Below are 22052 nucleotides of genomic sequence, written 5' to 3'. Positions count from 1 at the left end.
AAATCGATGAACTAAAGCAACACCTCCATTATCCATTCTATCCATTATCCATTACCCACAATCCATTATCCCCAACACAACCATTATTTTCCCACACCTGTCCCTTGCCGCCACCTGTGTTAGATAACATGTTCATAATGTGTGAAATTTAAATATTATTTAGGTCCAAGAATTTCAAATGTTCGTGACCTTCCACCACATCCCTCCCCTCGCCCCCGACCACCTGACCCTTCCAACCACCTGCGTCCTCTCCCCGGCAGGTGTTCGAGGCGGTGACCGGCCGGGGACAGGTAAATGTGACCTCCGAGTTTCCGACCTTCACCCTGGAGGGCCTCACACCTGGCCTCGACTACATCATCCAGGTGACGGCGAGGAACAAGCTGGGCAGCTCCGACCCCGTGAAGCTGGAGGCGCTCACCTACAAGATGGCCGAGAACAGGATGAGTGAGTAGATGAGTGAGTTTGTTTTTAATTAAATTAGTCGGACATGCTACGCTACTGAGGATGGGAGCTTTTTCCAGTTTCGTTTAACAATGATAGTGAAGATGAAGTTGATGCAGTCTAAATTTATTTGTTTACACACGTTTAGCACCATTATTTATCTTTTCCAATGTGTCATAGATAAAAATAAACTGGATTCATCCACATTCCTCAAATCATTCAACATTTTAAAGTGCTCCTTTAATTTTCATTGGAGACAAAAATATTGAGGCAAAACAATATTTCCAAGTAGGGTTTATTGCGCAAAGAAGATATCATCCTGGTTGTTCAATATTGAACAACCAATTTTGCAATGTTTTTCGCATGGTGATGAGACCAAAACTGTCCGCCGCACTGCCCCTGAGCTCTGCCTAAATACCATGTTGCACAACGGTAAAATTACATAATAGTTCTTCAATGAAAACATTATTAATGAAACCCAACGTTGTGTTCACTTTATTCATTGCCTCAATGCGTTGCTGGGAGAATTTGAGGTTTGACAGGAATATCTTCAACACACTGTACTCCGGTGAACTTTTCAACGTGTTTCATCACTAAACCTCTCATTGTTGGTTCCCATTTGAAGAATGTGGCATTTATCAATGCTGAAGGGCATGATGAGAGAGAGAGAGAGAGAGAGAGAGAGAGAGAGAGAGAGAGAGAGAGAGAGAGAGAGAGAGAGAGAGAGAGAGAGAGAGAGAGAGAGAGAGAGAGAAATTTAAGGTCAAGGATAAATATTCAGTGAGGTTATATAAACTTAAAAAGAGCAAGATACCTAACAATGGCATGATACTACAAATCAGATTAAAAAAAAAACAAAAAAAAAAACTAAACAATACAAGGAAAAAGCAGAGCAAATCTGACTTACCGTGAAATGAGCAAATATAAAGGAGACAAAAACAATTAACTGCCGAAACGGAATGCACATGAACGTCAAAATGGTGAAGGTTTAGGGATAGCTTCCTGAACCAAAAAAAAAAAAAAAAAAGTCATTGAGGATGAACCACAATGCTGAAAAATCAGGCACAGGAAAACTTGTTAAAATCTGTGGCGGCGGAAGACAAAACCAGAAATATGCTTGGAAGGAATAAAACAAGTTTAAATACAGGTACATTGACATTACGCTTCCGAGAAATATATGAAAAGAACGCATACACATCCAAGAAAAAGATAATGGAAAGAACGGAAACATCACCACAAAAATGGAGAAAGTAGGCAGAGAGCTAGGCTGAAATAAAGTAAATCCGACGAATGATGGTTGGAGCAGGACAGAATGAGCAATATTGCCGAGGCGGGGCGGATGGAACCTTCAAGTGGAATCAGTAACTCCGGTGAGGATTACTGACAGGGCCATTATATATTCTTGGGGAGGGGAGGGGAGAAGAAGGGGAAGAGGAGAGGAAGGGAAGGGAAGGGAAGAAGGGAAAGTATAGATTAGACAAGGATGAAAATGAAAGAATAATTAATTTATAATCGGCTCATATGGTTTTGCTCTTTTAATTCGTCACTCATAGAATGCCTTGGGGCTGTCACGCAGTCATGCCTTTTTATTCTGAGAAGAGGAGGAGTGTGGTTTACTGTCCGCCGAGGACTTGTCCTTCTGTTCCTCCTTGGCCTTTTGTATTGCATAACAACTGTCGGAATCATGAAAACAATTTCCGTGGACATGGCAAAAGGCAGTTTTCCGCTGATGGTTTGGCCTAGGGTTCCTGTGTGATGAATGATGCCCGCCCCTGTAACCTCCTGATCTCCTATCAGAGCCCTGTCTTGAGTGTGTTGATACCCTACGTTTCGCGAAGCAAGAATGTTCAGAATGTCCTGATTGTTTGCAAAAACTACAGGTGAGAGATACCTTACTTTGTGCTTGCAATGCTGCGGCTGTTGCGAGGGGTTGATGGTGAGGGTGTTCTTGAACCTTGACTTCTAACTCTGAGACGAAGTCAACCAACATCCCGCTTGGTTTGAATTCAGGTCAAGGGAAGGGCAGAGCGGCGGTTCTTCTCTGAAATATGAAATAAGTAAAAAAACAACTCGAAGGCTGTCTTCACCAGGTGCTTTTGCATACAGCTCCCTGGAAGCCACTGGGCGTCTTCTAGGGTTTTGACACAGGCAACCGCCAGCTGATTTGCCTCAATCATGCCGTCCCAAATCGGCTTTGTTGAGGAATTGTTTTGGAGGGACTCAACCGTGTGTGCCATCTGTCTAACGATGCTTGGTTTACTCCCGCCCCCGAAGATTTCTATGAAATTCCTTTTAAAAACCTCATTGTCTACTCCAATGTCCCCCGAAGCGAACGCTGAGGACTGCATCAAATTTAGTGCCCGAGAGCCTGGAAGTAACCGGGACCGAATGAAAGTGATTTTATCATGATCTTCCGTAATGGAGGAATTTACGATGGCAGACTCACATAGATCTAGGAACTGTCTCGCCGAAAAACCTGCCTCGCCGCCAGAGAACTGCCGAATACTGGCGTGAGTTGGAATGACCCGAATCGGGGAAGGGGGGAAGTGGGGTGTGGCCCCGGCAGGAGGGGGGGTGGTTGGATCGTCAGGCATTTTGATCGGCTGAGTGGGGGTTAAGTATTCAGACGAAGCCGGAGGTGAAGGGGCTATTTCCTCTGGAATTGATGAGTATGTAGTACCTGAACGTAAATTTACAACATTAAGATAATTGGTGTTTGAACCGTGCGCCCCCTCCTCCTCCCCTGAAGACCGAGCCAACTGGTTAAACGTGTCGCCGAGTTTAGCGAGAGTGTCTTTGTTCATACTGTGGTTTAAATCAGCTACAATATAGGAGCATATTTTGATAGCTGTAAATAATAACGTAACGTGTCTGAATTAAAAGTTTGCGCCGAACCCCTAAAAACAAGAAAGGATGGCTAGCAAGGTGCCTGTTAGACGTAATAGAAGTTAAGGTTATAACGGAATGTCATAATGTTATGGGTATATGAAATAATAATTCTATTAAAAACAGCGGTTTTCTTTTTTGTTTTTGGGTAGGAGAAAATTAAGTGAGTATGCCTTTAACTTGCTGGGTTTTCCCCGAGCGGCGAAAAGAAAACGGAGCAAGGGCACACTGAGGAAGATGAACTATGATCAGGGAAATCACAGTTTTACCGCTAGCAGACAATAAGAAAGGATCAATATCGTATGCGAATGAACGTTACTCTCACAATTATGACTGATTAACAGTGTTAGATACACAGAAATAAAAAAAATCGTGCCTCTGCTCGAAAGAGAATTGGAATAAGCTGAGCCCGGCACATTTTGACCAGAAGGAAATATCCACAAATACCAAGATTAATCAGCTGATGGAGCGTTGAGGGCGAAGGGTGGCGACGCCCTGGAGTACGTACTGTCTGGGGAGTCGCGTTGGAAGACCTCGGCCGCGGCAGGAGCGGCGGTGAGAGATGATGGAAGGGCGGACATCGAGAGACTTGTAATGGCTGCTGGAAACTGCTGACGAGGCGATTTGACTGGCAGTGGGCTGGTGCCGGAACACTGCTGCCAGACGTAGGACGGCTGCGGCGTTCTTGTTATATTGAGAGATGGGCCGCGGTGGCAGATAAGGCGACTTGGGTGTGTAACCTCTTGAGAAGACGCCTTGCAGGAACGGTAGTGGTAACTGCTTGCAGTCACCGGAAGATGTCCGCGGTTGCCCTGGTTGACTGTTTGCCAGAAGAGGTTTGGGCCGATGCTCCCGGCAGCGGCGGTGTTGCCGCCCGCTGTGGTGCGAGGGGCATGTGGGTTGTTCCAAGGCCAGTAGGGCGTGCCTCCTCCTGCGGGCGGAGGGCTTGGAGTGCTTGTAGCAGGGCTGGCTTGTAGCGGGTTGGGCGGCTTGTAGATTGTGGCCCTCGCTTTCGGCTGCGTAGGCCTGTTGGTGGCTCGAGGCTTGACGCCTGTATAGAGCTTGTAGCTGACGCCTGTAGAGAGCTTGTAGCTGGCGCCAGGTGAGTTGCTGCGGACGGCTGGCTTGTGATTCCTTCCTTCCTTCTACGCCTGTCCCCGGAGTTTGTTGGTGAGTTCTCGTGGCTTGGAGCTTGGAGGAGAACAAGGTAACGAAGGCACAGGCGCGGTGGGGACCGCTGCCAACCAATATGTTACGGTGTACCGGGGGGCGTTTAAAGGGCGTTGATTAAGACCTCAGCTTCCTTAAGGCGAATATATTCTTAGCCTATATGTACAAGGAGCGTCGGAGCGAGAGCGACTGCCGTTGTGTGTCAGTCGGACTCTCGTGAAGGAGTGACGAGTTACAGGTTGGAAAATAATTGTTACAATTGGTCACGTATGTCAAGGTGACTTTCAAGCTTGATGAAATGCTTTGTATACAAACTGAGACGGTAAACACTGACGGATGACATTCCTATAAGGTGGCGTGATCTATCTGTCGTGGGTTTTTTCCAGTGACAATTGTATGCCTAATTCGTAGTGATATTAAACAATAATAATAATAATACATTGATATCCTACTATAACATTACATAACTTATGCAATTGCAATAAAGCAAATTTCGAGATTTAGTTTAAATCGCAATCGCAAATCCTCTATCGCAAATAGCTACACATTATTTTCAGTCTTCCGCCACAAAACTTGACACGGCAAACGCAAACCGCAAACAAAAATTTTATTATCAATAGCCCTCGAATCTCTTTTCACTCTATTTGCGATGTAATGCTGTAGCTAGGCATTCAAAGGTTAACTTTTTTTAACGACCTAGAGTATAAAGAAAACTATTGTTTTATTACCAGCATTGACAATACATACGCTACTGCTACTTCAAGTATGGACGATTTGTAATCATAGTAATTAATTTGTAATAATCTGATATACATCTATTTTAAACTTATTTTTAATGAGAAGGGCCAGGAAGTTCATCAGTTGACTGTTACAACTATTTCCATATTCATATGCCCTGTCTCCTTCAAAATACTTATTATGATGTTTATTATAAGATCCCCTGAGAGGGTAGGCGGTGGCTGAGTGGTAGCGTGCTGGGCCCACATTCACCGCGTGATGGACGACACGGGTTCGAATCCCCACGCTACCACCTCGGATTTTTCAATCACCGCCGAGTGGCTTAAAACTACCCACATGCTGTACTGAAGACCACCCATCAACCCGGACATCAGAGGAAACCGCCCAAGTGAATCAAGAACGAGTTTCGGGGTGCAGCATGAGCCAAGAGAAGATGGCGCCTCTATTAACACTTGCCTGCGCCATGACGGGCTGGGGCCGACTACCATCTAGGCCCCTCAAGAAAACACGTACACGTAAAAAAAAAAAAAATGTAAAAAGTGGAAAGGTAACAACATCAAAAAAGGTTTTGAAGTTAATAATTTTTTATTTTAATATTTGAAGAGTCTATCAGAATGAGGCTGTCCCTTACATACATGAAATGAGATTTAAAAGTCTAAGAAATCCTCCTCCGAACTCTCCATTGTCACTTCCTCCACTTCCTCCACCTGCTGTTCCGTAGTGACGTTATTTTCTGGCTGCTGGGCACTGATGCATTAAGTAGCTTCACCAGCTTGACTTGGTGTAGGGTCTGTAGGCCTACTATCCACGCTAGATGTCTTTATATACTTGTACATGGTCACAGATTCACGTACAGGCAGTGCGGGAAGTTGGGGCAGCAGATGTGCACACGTGCGTGGTCCACTACAAAATAGCTTACTGGCCACCAGAGAGCCTGTCATACAACTGAGTTGTGGGAGATGACGAGCCAGTACATGTCCACACAGGCGAAGTCTGTGGTGATTGGGAGGTAACTTGCCTTAAAATAGAACTGTTGGCTAGTAACTTGTTGCACATTTGATTTGAATCTCTACTTGCTACGTATAAACTAGCCTTTAGCAGGGGTAGGCGCGCTGGGAACCGGGCTGGCTCCTCCACGTGTTAGCGGAGGTTAACGGAAGTAATACAGCAAACGCTAATCCGCAAATTAGCTACCTTTTTTGTCGCAAACGCAAATCCGCAAATGAAATGGAACTTCCGCTATTGCGGATCTTTGTCCTGCACAAGTATCGGCAACGCCATATACTCGTGCTGAGCGAGTTCATAACACCATAGGCCAAAACAATCTGTTGTAAGACTTCCTGAAGAAACCCACCATTGCTCTGCACTATTCAATCAAGGTATGTGCAATTTTCCAAAATCTCAATATCCTCGCCACACACATGAACCAACTGTATACCGTTTCATCCAGCAAGTCTTCAAACACCTGATCTTGGTCTTGGCCCAGGAGACCTGGAGTCTGAAGGGCTTCACCTCCTCGTGCAGTGCCTTGAGAGACATCACCAAAACCTCCAGAAACTCTTTAAAGAGAGAGAGAGAGAGAGAGAGAGAGAGAGAGAGTGTTTGTGCGTGCGCCATACTTCTTGTTTTCTTTCTTTGTATCATCTCTCATCTCTCATTGTCCCCCCTCTCTTCTTTCTTTGTCGAAACTCTCTCTCTCTCTCTCTCTCTCTCTCTCTCTCTCTCTCTCTCTCTCTCTCTCTCTCTCTCGTCCCCCCTTCCCTCCCTCCGTCAAGTCCTTCTGCAGGTCACTTATCACCTTCAATATTTCCACAGGGGACGAGCAGGGTAGTGAAAGCGGCGGCGGCGGCCCTGGTGGCGGGCTGCTGCTGGTGAGCCTGCTGGTGGCGGCCGCTGTGGTGACGGTGGCAGCGGCGGCGGGCCTGGCTGGGCGCTGCCTCTGGGCGCGGCGGCACGACAGAGATCCTATTACCGGTGAAAACAGGTGAGATGATGTTGGCGATGGTGATGGTGAAGGTGGTAAGGGACGTCAGGAAAGGTGGTGGTGTGTGATACTAGTGACTGGGGAGCAGGATGCGTGGTGCACGACAGTGGTAAAGAGGGTTATAAAGAGGATGTTTTTAGGGGCGAGGAAGGTTATAATGGTGAATTTTTCACATTTGATACAAACCAAGACCAAGGGTAGGCGGTGGCCGAACTGGTAGCGTACTGGACCCACATTCACCGCGTGATGGACGACGCGGGTTCGAATCCCCACGCTACCACTCGGATTTTTCAGTCACCGCCGAGTGGCTTAAAACTACCCACATGCTGTCCTGAAGACCACCCATCAACCCGGACTCTAGAGGAAGCCGTCCAAGCGAATCAAGAACGAGTTCCGGGGGGCAGCATGAGCCAATGCAAGATGGCGCCACTATAAACACTCGCCTGCGCCAGAACGGGCTGGGCCGACCATCAGGCCCCACCTGAAAGAAGCCTTGGGCCGACCATCAGGCCCCACCAGGAAGATGCCTACCGGCGCAACAGGCAACGACGTAAAAAAAAAAAAATAAATAAATAAATAAATCTCCTGTTAGTACAGAGGGAAACGATATTAAAAGAAAGAGATAAACAAATTTGTATTGGGTCGGAGTATTCATAGTGATGATGATGATGATAGGGTTGATGGATGAGGAGGAGGAGGAAGAAAAATGATGAAATATAAAGATGTGAGGAATAAAACGACGAGGAGCAAAAAAGAAAGGTGGTGGTATTAGGTGAAGTCTCCGTTCCCCCCCACACTCTCTCTCTCTCTCTCTCTCTCTCTCTCTCTCTCTCTCTCTCTCTCTCTCTCTCTCTCTCTCTCTCTCTCTCTCTCTCTCTCTCTCTCTCTCTCACTCTCTCTCTCTCTCTCTCTGTCTCTCTCTCTCTCTCTCTCTCTCTCTCTCTCTCTCTCTCTCTCTCTCTCTCTCTCTCTCTCTCTCTCTCTCTCTCTCTCTCTCTCTCTCTCTCTCTCTCTCTCTCTCTCTCTCTCTGTTGATCCATCGCCTACTTGTCCCCGTAACCCCCCCCCTGAAGGTAAACTGACCGAGTGGTGGCTGTCGACGAAACAGCATGCCAATTCGGTCCGGTGTTGTCAAGTCCACGACTCCCCCCAGGCCCGCCGGGGAGGAGGCCGCGGCCAGTTGCCTCGTGGTTCACGGCACGCCGGCGGTCAGTCTGCGGGCTGTCTTGAGGCTTAATTCAGGTTACCGACTCAACTGTCAAAATTCTGCGAACGCTCGCCGGCCGGGCCGGGACATGGCCCAGGAATGATCTATGCATTGTCGCCGAATCGTGATACTGCAGGCGAGAAATTTTAACTTTTTTTTCCACAAGTGCACGCCGACACTCCCGAATGCGCGCCGGCTCGTCATAGACTGCACGCCGGCTGACCGCCGTCGTCAGGGACTGTCCGGGGACTACGGACCGATTCTTGAGAGTCTGACTGGCCAAAAATTTTCACTGCATGCGCAAAAAATTCGTGGCACCTCCCGACACGGCCGAACCGCGTCAAGGCTCGGCGACATGCCGGCGATTTTGATTGTCGACCTTGAAAAATGACCGTTACGACTCGGGTCTTGGCGCGTTTGCTGGCCTAATTTGGGTAGGTGTTGCAGGGGCTTAAGGAAAGTAGAGAGGATTCAGCAACAAAGTTGGTTCCAAGACTGAGAGACAACATACGAAGAGAAATTGAGGCTGTTGATTTTACTGACATTGGAACTGTAGAGGGAGAGAGATCGGATTGCGGCGTATAGGTGCTGAATGTGATGGAGGTAGTGGACAAGGAAGATCTAATAACATGGGATACAAGAGACTCAAGGAAGATGAAAAAATATGCCTGTAGAAGAAAATTGTAAAGAAACGCTTTCCACGAAGAATAACGGAGGCCTGGGATGGCCTGGAAAAGGATGTGTCCATACAAAGATGATTCATGAATTCAACGCAAAGTTAGATAATAGTAGATATACAGATGGGACAGTACGAGCGTAGCTCCTTTCCCGTATATCAAGTAGGCAAATACAAAGCCAGGTACACACACACACACACACACACACACACACACACACACACACACACACACACACACACACACACACATTCACACACACACACACACACACACACATTCACACACACACACACACACACACACACACACACACACACACACACACACACACACACACACACACATTCACAAACAAACACACACACATGCACAGACAAACTTATCCGCTTACTCAAATTTCCTCCAAAGAAACTCCACCAAATTCCCAGACAAACTGAAATTCCCCTTGAAAATCTTTAGTTTTTTTTTCTTCCGTTGGATACCTATCCGTATGTAAGAATAAATTGAGTACTTTGGTGGTATATATATATATATATATATATATATATATATATATATATATATATATATATATATATATATATATATATATATATATATATATATATATATATATATATATATATATATATATATACACCCTTTCTAGCATCACCTGTTCTATATGGTGGAACTGTGTGTTACAGGAATTCTTTATAGACATTTTTCTTTAGTCAGTGTTTGGTTTCCCTTACTCTTAATATGTATCACCTTACTCCTCATTTTTTCATCCCTTTTGGTGGTAGGCGCTGGAACAGCCTTCCTTCGTGCTGCCACTTACCTGTGACTTAGGGCCGCTTTAACAGTCACTTTGTTTTGATCGTTACCAATGGCGGCGATCGCCGCTATAGTATTTAAACTTAAAACTGGCCTGTGGGGTAGTGGCGGGTGCGGGGTTAGCCTAGCCCTGCACCTTACCACACACTCTCAACACCTCTCGCTTCCTCTGCAGCCGCCACTACCCCATAAGCCAGTTTTACGTGGAAAACTATTGCGTCGATCGCCGCCATTGGTAACGATCAAAACAAACAAAGTGACTGTGAAAGCGGCCCTTAAACTCTTTCAAGAGGGGAGTACTAAGACACCTCTTGAAATGACTCTGGCTTCTCTTTTTCAAAATCCTAAACTGAAAACTGTTTGAGAGAGCAACACCATTGCGGGCATTTTTTGTTTGCCTTTTTGCATGCACCCTTGAGCTGTCTCCTTTTCTGTAAAAGAAAAAAATACTGTTGCCATAAGCCTGAACACCCTTCTCGCCTTTCCCCAGGAGCACAAAAGGCTACTTGGCGCCGCCTGAGAGGCGCAGTGAGCGGCTTTCAGGTGCGGATGCAACAGGTGAGCCATCCAACCATCCAGAGAGAGAGAGAGAGAGAGAGAGAGAGAGAGAGAGAGAGAGAGCTTTGCTCATATTTTGGATGTTTGTGTATTCTTTTGATTTAATATAGCTTTTTAACATTCATGCCATTCCTATTTTTTAATGCATGATATCCAACCAGAAAGGAGCGTCCTTTTTTCTTATATAAACCTCATAGGACGTCGAACTGACCGTATCTTTGATGTGCCCTCATTCCTACATCCATTTCCTTACCACAACAACCACCACCATCATCATCGTCATCATAGCTGTTCTTATCATTGTTCTTCATTCTCTGATATTCAATTTTTTCCTGTTTTCATCTTCCTTGAGACTTAACACAAAAGACGCAAGACTGTGGGGAAGCTTAAGCGACGTTCAAAAGGCTCAGGAGAGGAAAAGCAAAGTTAAAGGATTTAAAGTTTCTCTGATTATATATGATATTACTCTAACAAGAGAATGGGCTATTCTTGAAAAGTTTATGAAAAAATGCAAAAGTATTGGCTTTACTTTCTTTTATTATCTATAATCTTCCTTGGCCTACCATTGTGTATGTAAATCGGGGAGGGATTTGTATATATAATATGCGTGGAAGGTGTGGAGGGTAGGGGGCGTGGTAGCGAAAAGGGTGAGCCACTGGACTAAACTATTGTGTAGTGTTAGTATTATATCCATATTTTATCAGTACAGCACAGATGAAGTTCTCAAAGCACTGCAGTCATTTACAACTATCAAAAGTCCAGGACCTGATAAAATATATCCAAAATTACTTACAGAAATGTCAAGAGAGATACTTAGACCTCTAACAATGCTGTTTAAGGGGAGCGTCTGCCATGTTCTAAGATATTATCAGAGGATCACCATTTTCTCACAGGTGATGTGTACCTTGAGTAGGAACATCATGTACAGTTTTGGTGAAGATTTGTTGAAAAAAAAAATTTTATGAATTTTTTTTCAAAAATTTCAAAATTTTGAAATTGAAAAAAAGCACATTTAGAGTTTAGATAGCTCAAAAATAAAAACACCACTGGAACGGGCATACAAAATAAGTGTATTCCTAGAGATTACTTTTCCATTTTCTTTTTTTTTTTTTTTTTTTTGTTTGTTTCTTCAAAGTTTAAACTTAGAAAATTTATATAAAAATTTTGATGATGTTTATCCAGATTCTGATCACTAGCATTTATAGCTAATTTTTTATCTCTTTCCAACGCTATCTTTATGTTTGTGCTAGGTCCATAAATAACTTAGAAATATCAAATAAATGCGCGTGTGACCCTGTTTTGAGAAAACGAAGGAAAACTAAATTTATCGATCGCCCATCGATTCTGCTCTCCGATGACAATGTATTGGTAATGAATGTCAATGTAACTCTAACCCTGTGTAAAAAAATATCCTCTATTGCAAAAATTACGGATATAAAAGCACTGATTCATGTATGCATATTTAACACTACCAGATATTTAAGCCAGACCGCGCGAGGATTTAAATTTTAAAAAACTAACCTCGCCACGTGACACCCCATTGTATCCCTGGTATGATGAGCCCATAAAGTGAATTTCGAGGAATTAAAAATATTCATCAAAAATGCCCCCCCAGACGCTCCCCTTAATATGTCTTTGCACCATGGTATCGTTCCTAGTGATTGGAAAATGGCTAACGTAACACCCATTTAAAAAAAAAAAATGCTACCGAAAATTACCGGATAATCAGCTTAACTTCAATTATTGGTAGATTATATGAGATAACTATTCGAGATTAAGTAGTTAACTACCTAGAGCGTAATTCGCTAATCCTGGACTCGCAACATGGTTTCCGTAACAACAGATCTTGTTTGTTGAATCTATTAACGTTCTATAACGAGCTTTTTGCAGTCTATGATGTTTCTAAATCACTTGATATTATTTATTTCGACTTCCAGAAGGCGTTTGATAAAGTCCCACACTACAAGTTGTTTCATAAAATCAAGGAAATAGGTATCGGGGGTAAGCTTCACGAACGGATGAAGCACTGGCTAAGCAATAGAAAGCAAAGAGTTGTAATAAATGGAGTGACCTCTGAGTGGATGCCAGTCACTAGTGGTGTCCCCCAAGGCTTTGTCCTGGGACTCGTTCTCTTCGTCATTTACATCAACGACATTGACCTTGATCTGAATAATTTCATTAGTAAATTTGTAGACGACACGAAAATCGGCAATGCGGTACTTACGGAATATGATAGGCGGAGCCTTTTTTTTTTTTTTTTTTTTTTACATTGCGGGCCTATTGCGCCGGTAGGCTTCTTCCCGGTGGATCCTGATGGTCGGTCCAAGGCTTCTTTCCTGTGGGTCCTGATGGTCGGCCCAGCCCGTTCTGGCGCAGGCGAGTGTTTATAGTGGCGCCATCTTGCATTGGCTCATGCTGCCCTCCCAGAGCTCATCTTTGATCCTAGAATCTAGAGCCCGGATTGATAGGTGGTCTTCTGGACAGCATGTGGGTAGTTTTAAGCCACTCGGCGGCGGCTGAAAAATCCCAGCTTGGTGGCACCGGGCGGGGATTGAACTCGCGTCCTCCTGAACACGGGGCCGTTACTCTGACGACTCAGCCACCGCCTCCCCTACAAGAAGATTTACGTAAAATATCAGATTGGTCAGTAAAATGGGAAATGCCTTTTAATATAAACAAGTGCCAGATTCTGCAGCTTGGATCTAGAAATATAAAGAAGGACTATGAAATGTGCGGCGTTAAAATTAAAAGCGTTCACTCGGTCAAAGATCTTGGCGTCACAGTCGCGTCTAACCTCAAGTTTTCCCAGCAGTGCAACGAGTCCGTTAAAAAAGCAAACAGGATGATGGGTTTGATTAAGAAAAAAAAAAATTCATCCAAGAATAAAGATGTTATACTACCTTTGTATAATAGTTTCGTCAGACCTCATTTGGAGTATGCCGTGCAATTTTGGTCCCCCCACCATGCGAAAGACATTGCTAAATTAGGAGGTGTTCAGCGTAGAGCAACCAAGATGATTCCTTCATTACGAAACAAACCCTACGAGGAAAGGCTGTCACATCTAAACGTGTTTTCTCTTGAAAAACGCCGCCTCAGAGGAAAACTGATCGAGTGCTTTAAAATACTGAACGGTTTTACCAACTTGGATCCAACCAAGCTGTTTGTGATGGATGATTCGACGCGAACGAGAAATAATAGCGCTAAACTCAAATGTAAAGCTCATTCAGATTGCACAAAACTCTTCTTCAATAATGCTGTCGTTCGAGACTGGAACAGATCACCACCATCAATGGTACAGTGTAACTCGATTGCATCGTTTAAGAATAATCTTGACAGCTATCTCCTCCATCTAAATGTTCACTAGGTCAGTTTCAACGTCATGGTTGCCGCAAAACAACTGTCACTTAGGTTTAGGACAGACCACCTAGTTTGGGCCTTAGGGCCTGTGTGGTCTAGTTATCTATGTAATTCTATATAATTCTCTCTCTCTCTCTCTCTCTCTCTCTCTCTCTCTCTCTCTCTCTCTCTCTCTCTCTCTCTCTCTCTCTCTCTCTCTCTCTCTCTCTCTCTCTCTCTCTCTCTCTCTCTCTCTCTCTCTGTGCCAGGCACAGGTGAATTACGGTTACCCAGGCAGGTGACAGAGTTTTGTTTGATTAATTCTTGGAACACGTCACCTGCCGGAGAGAGGAACGTTCGGTCTGTATTTTACACGTGCCGCGACACTCGCTGAAACGTCGCTATCAGCCTGGCCGGCCCCTGGCCCTCCTTTCCTACCCTGCCTCACCTTCCTGGCCAGGCCCCTTGCGGGGCCTTGCGGTCTACCCGTCCGTTTCTACTTTAGCGTGCGGTCGACCACCATATATACAATTCAGCGTGCAGTCTATCTCACTACAGGAACCTTTTACTGCAGGATAATGAAAAACAAGCTGAATAGTGCTGATTAAAAGCTCTAACAGTACACACTTTGTATACCATTTAAGAATGTCATAAACATATCAGCTGCATCTTTTCAGAGTATTTTCCAACAGATATGATCAAGGTGTGACTGAAAAAAGCTCACCACTGACTCGTCTCATTGTCTTTAAAATCTTTGTTTTGGCATCCAACCACGATCGTTTAATAGCTTCTTTTATATAAACCGGTCAGGAGCACTCAGGTAACATGAAGTAATGACCTGACTGTGGTCGGGTCATTACTTCATGCTTCACTGGCAGGCTAAGGTCTCCGGAGTAGGTCAGGTAATTCAGGTGTCAGGTGAAGAGCACTCAGGTAATAACTACATAAGATGAGCTCTCGTGAGACAGGTCACACAAGTAGACCGCACGCTAAAGTAGCACCACACTTGGTGCATACTGGGGTAGACTACAAATAATGCGATAAACTACATGCGAAAGTTGCACCGTCCATCCGCACTAGGTCTTCAATCTGCCTTCAATCTCCTACTCCCTTCTCCAAGTTTTTTTTCTCCTCCATCTGTCATCATCTAAACAGTCTTCGTTTCATTCCCTTTTCAAATCCGCCCTTCTGTTCCTATACATTTTCTATGTCTCTTTCTCTTGTCCTCTCAGCTTAACCTTTCTTTCTTCACCCCCTCCCGTTTTTCTTCTTCCTTTTCCTTCGTCGTCGCCCAGTCCAAACAGTCATCCATCATGTTTACATTTCTTCCCCTTTTCCAAGCTGTGGACGCCAGGGTGTTTGTGACGGTGAACAGGGACTCGAAGGAAATGATTACCACCATTATTGGGCGAAGCAACGAACTGTAACGCTGGCACCGACCTGTGAGTGCCATCCTGGTTTTGATTAGCTTTCTGGTTCAGTGCCTGGGTTAGGGTAGCACCTGTTAAGCATATAGCAGGCTTATTGAAAACATACACCCTCAGAGTGCACCTGTTCAGCACACTAGATATGACAGTTCTGAGGCACAAGTTGTCTAGTCACACGCACTTATTAAGCTTCAGCCACAAGCTTTACCCACACTTGACCAAAGCACTTCTTCACTCGCCAGAAATTGCGTTGACTTAACTTAGCCAGGCACTCACTAGCTTAGCTTCACACGCACTCTTTCATTCTCTCACGATTTCATTTATTCAGTCACATAGTCAGTCAGTGACGCGTTCGGTCACTTGCGCACTTGTTCACTACTCTCTCTCTCTCTCTCTCTCTCTCTCTCTCTCTCTCTCTCTCTCTCTCTCTCTCTCTCTCTCTCTCTCTCTCTCTCTCTCTCTCTCTCTCTCTCTCTCTCTCTCTCTCTCTCTTTTACCCTCTCTAAGTGAAAGTGCATGATTTCTCGAAAAATCATGTGGCGTAATGGAAGTTTGAGCTTGTTTTTTTTATATATTCTTGTGTGTGCAGAAGGAAGAGAAGGAAGAAGGGAATGAAAGGTCAGCAATGTTTATTTTTTTACCTTGAGTAGGGAGGAAGGAAATAAAGAGAACAAGCGACACGAACAAAAGTAGTAGTAGTAGTAGTGGCAGTAGAAGTAGGGAGAGGAGGAGCAGGAGGAGGAGGAATAGGAGGAGGAAGAAGAAGAGAAAGAAGACCTAGAGCAATTGGTACAGCACCCACACGCATTCCCGACCGTCTTGGAGACCGGCCCAACATACTGGACCTCTTCCTTACCTCTAACTCTTCTGCTTACTCTGTCAAACTGTTCTCTCCGTTGGGCTCCTCCGATCACAACCATATTTCTGTATTCTGTCCTATCGCTCCTGTACACCCTCTGGACCCATCGAAGAGGCGATGCTTCTGGCATTGTGCTTCAGCTCGGTGGGACGACCTGAGGATGTATTTTTCCGATTTCCCGTGGAATGATTATTGCTTCCAGGAGCGAGACCCCTCTGTGTGTGCCCAGCACATCACAGAGGTGACTGTCTCTGGAATGGAGGCTTTCATTCCACGTACTTTCTCTACTCCTCATGCTAAAAAGCCTTGGTTTAATCACGCTTGTTCTTGTGCTGTCAAAGATAGAGAGGCAGCTCACAAAAGGTACCAGAGGCTTCGAACTCCAGCTAACCATGATCTTTACATTTCTGCCCGGAATCGTGCAAAATCTATTCTTCGATTTACCAAAAACTCCTTCATTAATTGAAAATGCCAAAACCTTGCTTTTTCTAATTCTTTCCGGGACCTCTGGCATCTAGCCAAAAACATCTCCTCCAACTTCACCTCTTCATCTTTCCCTCCTCTCCTTAGTCCTGACGGCAACACCGTCTCATCTATCTCTAAGGTTGAACTCTTCTCTCTTAACTTTCTCTAAAAACTCCACTCTGGACGATACTGGGCATATTCCTCCTAACTCATCCCCCCTCTGACTCCTCAATCCTCAGAAGGCTTATGGACCTGATTGAGTACTTCCTATTGTCCTTAAAAAAAACTGTGCCTCCGTGCTGACACCCTGCCTTTTCAAACTCTTTCGCCTCTTCCTGTCAACATCTACCTTTTCTTCCTGCTGGAAGTTTGCCTTCATACAGCCTGTGCCTAAGAAGGGTGACCGTTCCAATCCCTCAAACTACCGACCTATAGCTTTAATTTCTTGTCTATCTAAAGCTTTTGAACCAATCCTTAACCGGAAGATTCAAAAGCACCTTTCCATTTCTGACCCTCTATCTGATCGCCAGTTCTTCCCCTAAACCTATTAACAGTGGTGTCCCGCAGGGTTCTGTCCTATCTCCCACTCTCTTTCTGTTGTTCATTAATGATCTTTCCAAAACGAACTGTCCTATCCATTCTTACGCCGATGACTCTACTCTGCATTACTCAACTTTTTTTAATAGAAGACCCACACAACAGGAACTAAACGATTCCAGGCTGGAGGCAGCAGAACGCTTAGCCTCAGACCTTACTATTATTTCCGATTGGGGCAAGAAGAGCCTGGTGTCCATCAACGCCTCAAAAACACTTTTTCCACCTATCCACTCGACACAATCTTCCAAACAACTATCTCCTATTCTTTGACAACACTCAGCTATCACCTTCAACACTAAACATCCTCGGTCTATCCTTAACTCAAAATCTCAACTGGAAACTTCATATCTCTTCTCTTACTAAATCAGCTTCCTCGAGGCTGGGCGTTCTGTACCGTCCCCGCACAGTTGCTGTCCATTTACAGGGGCCTTGCCCGCCCTCGTATGGAGTATGCATCTCATGTGTGGGGGGGCTCCACTCACACAGCTCTCTTGGACAGAGTGGAGTCTAAGGCTCTTCGTCTCATCAGCTCTCCTCCTCATACTGAAAGTCTTCTACCTCTTAAAGTCCGCCGCCATGTTGCTTCTCTTTCTATCTTCTATCGATATTTTCGTGCTGACTGCTCTTCTGAACTTGCTAACTGCATGCCCCCCCTCCCCCCCTCCCGCGGACTCGCCGCGCGCGACTTTTTACTCAAGCTCATCCCTTAACCGTCCAAATCTCTTATGCACGAGTTAACCAGCATCTTTACTCTTTCATCCTTTGCGCAGGTAAACTCTGGAACAATCTTCCTTCATCTGTATTTCCTCCTACCTATGACTTGAACTCTTTGATGAGGAGGGTATCAGGACACCTCTCCTTCCGAAGTTGACCTCTCTTTTGGCCACTCCTCGGAGTGCTTTTTGTGGGAACAGCGAATAGCGGGCCTTTTTTCATTATTGTTTCTTTTGTTTCCCTTGAGCTGCTTCCTCTGCTGTTAAAATAAAGGTCTTGTCGGCGACTGCTGGGCTGGGCAGGAACCAGTACCAGTACTGGTACTAATAGTACCGGCTATATGACGTGATAACGATACCAGACTACTCAGTACTGGTAGCGGTGGGTACTCCCAGTGAAGTATTCAGTATTCTTTATACTGGCAGGTCATCATACATGTATATGTAGACGTGTATGATGGATGACCTGTCAGCACCTACCGGTACCGGTGCAGAGCAGTGTGGTATCATTACCGTGTCGGATAGCCTGTACTGATAATACCTGTACCGGTACTAACTACTGGATATATGACACTGTAACTCAGTACCATTAGCGGTGGGTAAAAGTAAAGTTGGGGCATACGCTATAGCTGTGCGTAGCCGCAGTGCCCATCTCCTTCACACTTGCCCTTGAACCTGTGGTGGAAGAACCCATTACCACAGGACAAAGGGCCAGTGTGACACCCAGGTTACCACAGTTTACCTTCCCAAGGCTTCCCCAGGTACCCATTTATTATCGGCCAGCTCGGAAGGGAGGATGCATATCATGAACAGCTGGGTGAGGTGCACGCCGACTGCCTGGGCTAAGTTTCGAACCCGGGCCCTCAGATTCGTGGCTAGGCATGCTAATCACTAGACCACAGAGGCATAGGGGCCGCTAATGCAGTATTCAGTATTTTTTATACTGACATATCATACACGCATATGTAGATGCGTGTCAGTACCCACCGGTACTGGTACAGAGCAATCTCGTACTGTTACCGTGCCGTATAGCCAGTACTCTTAGTACCAGTACCAGTACCGGAACCTGCTCAGCCCTACCGCAGACAGGAAGTGTTTGTGGATATTTAACAGCTGAACACCTGCTTGCAATTATGATCCAGTTGATATACCAATTTCACATTTTTATTACCTGATTTTTATAGAAAGAATCATTCATTAATAGTATATAATTCACATGATATGATATACTTAAGCACCTTAAGTTGAGAAACAAAATGGCAGAGACTTTATGACGACGACTCAACAGTTAAGAGAGATTTCAATGACTACATATTTTTAAAAAAAAATTGTGTAAACTACAGTACAGTTTATAGTACGTAAAGCTGAGGAATAATGCTTCTTATGATATATTATGCTGCTTTTAGTAGCGGAAATGCTTTATTAGTTACAGTGTGTATTTGTAGAATTACGGAGTTTTTTTGCGGGTCTAGAGTCTTGTTTTAGGTGGCGCGTCAAACATTCAAGGAAACTCACTACTCTCGGTGGCCCGTGTGCCCTAACCCCCACGAATAAGGGGAGACAGGTGTAATGAAAAGAAATATTAATGCAATGGTGTGCCCAAATGCAATATCGTAACTTGTTTTTCATGGCCGCGCCTGCCTTGCTAGTTTGGTTGGGTCGTGTCTGCCGGCACAATCAGCGCCACAAATCAGAAATTCCAAGTAAGCGGGGGAGGCGGGAGGCTGGTAGGGCGCCAAGAAGGACGTCTCTGAAGGCTGCTCTCACGTGAGAGAGAGAGAGAGAGAGAGAGAGAGAGAGAGAGAGAGAGAGAGAGAGAGAGAGAGAGAGAGAGAGAGAGAGAGAGAATGATAATGTTAGTGCTGAATATATCAAATAAGTATTGAGAAATATATTCATACCAAAGATGAATAATTAGAATAGGAAAAATAGTGTACAGCTAAAAAGAAAAGAAAGAGCTTGACAAAATATTAATACGGAAGACGCCTAATTCTGTCCTTCACTGAGCTCACCTGTCATCTGGTGGCCCTGCTGGAGCCTCTGCCAGAGCCAAACATGCGGCGTGCTGGGGTCCAACGAGGCTTAATTTACATTTTTCTGTACCAAACTAGCAACATATCAGAATTATAGTGGTCACTATCATGTTTACACCAAAAAGTGAGAGTGATGTACATTTTTCATGTCTTTATAATGAACATTGTTGGGAAAATAATCCTACAACGCTCCATCCCGTGGTTAATAGGAATGCATCCATGTGGCCTCGTGGGTAAATGTTTCCTTCATGCAAGAAGAGAGAAGTCAAACAAGTTCACTACGGTGTCATGCTCTCAGTCTGTTACAATATAGTGGTGTAAGGTAGTGTTGAAAATTTTGCCACTCAACATTCCTCCGGCTGGCATGCCGCTGCCTCAACACGATGCATTCCTCTGTCTCTCCAATCAGCGCACGGGAGGTTGTTTACACTGCTGCTAAACATATCGTACGCTGCCGGCAGCAAGTATTAAACTTATTTCATATTTTTTATTTAAATCATAATACATATATCTTTAGCATCTTATAATATCACATTCACTATATAAAACTTTAAAAGAACAACTTATAGCATGTGACGATTGTTTATGTGGGAAAAATATATTTTAATTTCCTATTTCTTGCATTTCCCCGTTTCTTAAATACTACTAGCAAGTCAAGTGTCTCTACATTGTAGCTATGAGAAAAATGTAATTTCTAAATACTAGTGAAAAACTAGTAAGAAACATTATTTAGACGCACGCCGCATTTTTTTTTTTTTTTTTTTTTGTGTGTGTGTAGTTCCACCCGGGCCACCAGATGGCAGGTCGAGCTCAGTGAAGAACCGAATTGTAACTTCCGGGTGGCGTCTGAATCTCCATCCACATCCGATGTCCAGGTGTCTGGCTATAAATTATTGACATGATATCCTGCGCTGAGACTGTTGTCTGGTGACAGACGAGTCGGTTCGAGGTCAGGGAAGAGCAGTAGGCGTGCCGTGATACAAAGAACTTTTGTCACACAATCAACTAGACTCTTGCACTCGAGCGCGGCATCTCCATTGCCTTGTCTTTGGTCTCCAAGTCTATCAATGTTTAACTCGCCTCTCAACTTTTCAACTGTTACAGTTATGAAAAATACTGAACGTTTCATCCTTAGCTTCAGAACAATGTTCTCGGCAATCTGTATTTATTTTTTGTTATCTTTTTATATAAAATGCTTGATTGAATGAGTTATTGGTTTTCGTATGTATCTTCGCCTAATCACGAGCTGGGCTCGTCATCGCCAGCAAGTATCATCCCGACTCAAGCAAGCTCATTAAAATCGATCTCTAGTTACTGCCGGGACCTTCACACACCACACACCCCATGCCCCTTGCTTAAGGGGAGACAATAACCGCTCATCTTTCAGTGTAAAAATCCCGGGGCTGAGCAGGGCATGAACCTCCGCCTGCCAGACCGTGAAGCCTGGAAGCGCAGAACTCTACCACTGAGCTACCATTGAGCTTTCTTTACTTTTAACTGGAGGATGGGAGAGGTTTAGGAAGTGGAAATGAAAGTTTCAAGTTTATGGAATTGTTTATAGGTCTTGTTGTGCATGTTTTCTCCATATATGAACACCGTGTGTAAATACTAATGCTTGTTGCCTGCACTAAACTAACCTTGATTTGTGATTTATGTCTGCTCACCTTCATCCATCACCGCACACCACTGATTAGTCCTTGCTAATATTTACTAGTTCCCCATGTAATGTCTGGCCCATACTCTCATATGCTTTCGATTCTCACGACAAATGTTTCGCATCATGAAAGGCCCAAAGGAGATGTATACTCATGGTACAGAAGCTTTGTCAAACTATCACAAGACTAATAAAACTACCATGGTAATACCCACAACCTCTACAAAAGCCTTAACAAATGTTGGTGTAGGCCTAAAAATGTTTGAGAATATGGTCATTAATATAACTAGTACGAAGATGTTGATGATAAGGTTAATAATAATAATAATAATAATAATAATAATAATAATAATAATAATAATAATAATAATAATAATAATAATAATAATAATAAAATAAAAATAATAATAATTGTAATGATAGCAATAATAATAATAATAATAATAATAATAATAATAATAATAATAATAATAATAATAATAATAATA

General features: G+C 44.2%; 1 protein-coding gene across 4 annotated transcripts in view; it reads left to right on the top strand.

Annotated features, from left to right (window-relative positions):
- Positions 1-22052, top strand: part of LOC127008872 (nephrin-like) — a 289486-nt gene that overhangs the window by 263846 nt on the left and 3588 nt on the right. For 3 of the 4 annotated variants that reach the window (XM_050881286.1, XM_050881275.1, XM_050881264.1), the window contains exons 15-17: positions 261-444; positions 7051-7219; positions 10413-10480. In XM_050881286.1, coding sequence (XP_050737243.1) covers positions 261-444; positions 7051-7219; positions 10413-10480 — 421 coding nt within the window. Of the gene's footprint in view, positions 1-260; positions 445-7050; positions 7220-10412; positions 10481-15157; positions 15259-22052 lie in introns of all 4 variants that reach the window. The other variant, XR_007761400.1, reaches the window with a different exon arrangement.

This window comes from Eriocheir sinensis, chromosome 4 (genome assembly GCF_024679095.1).
Source record: "Eriocheir sinensis breed Jianghai 21 chromosome 4, ASM2467909v1, whole genome shotgun sequence".
Classification (NCBI taxonomy): Eukaryota; Metazoa; Arthropoda; class Malacostraca; order Decapoda; family Varunidae; genus Eriocheir; species Eriocheir sinensis.
This window is presented reverse-complemented; position numbering and strand designations above follow the sequence as displayed.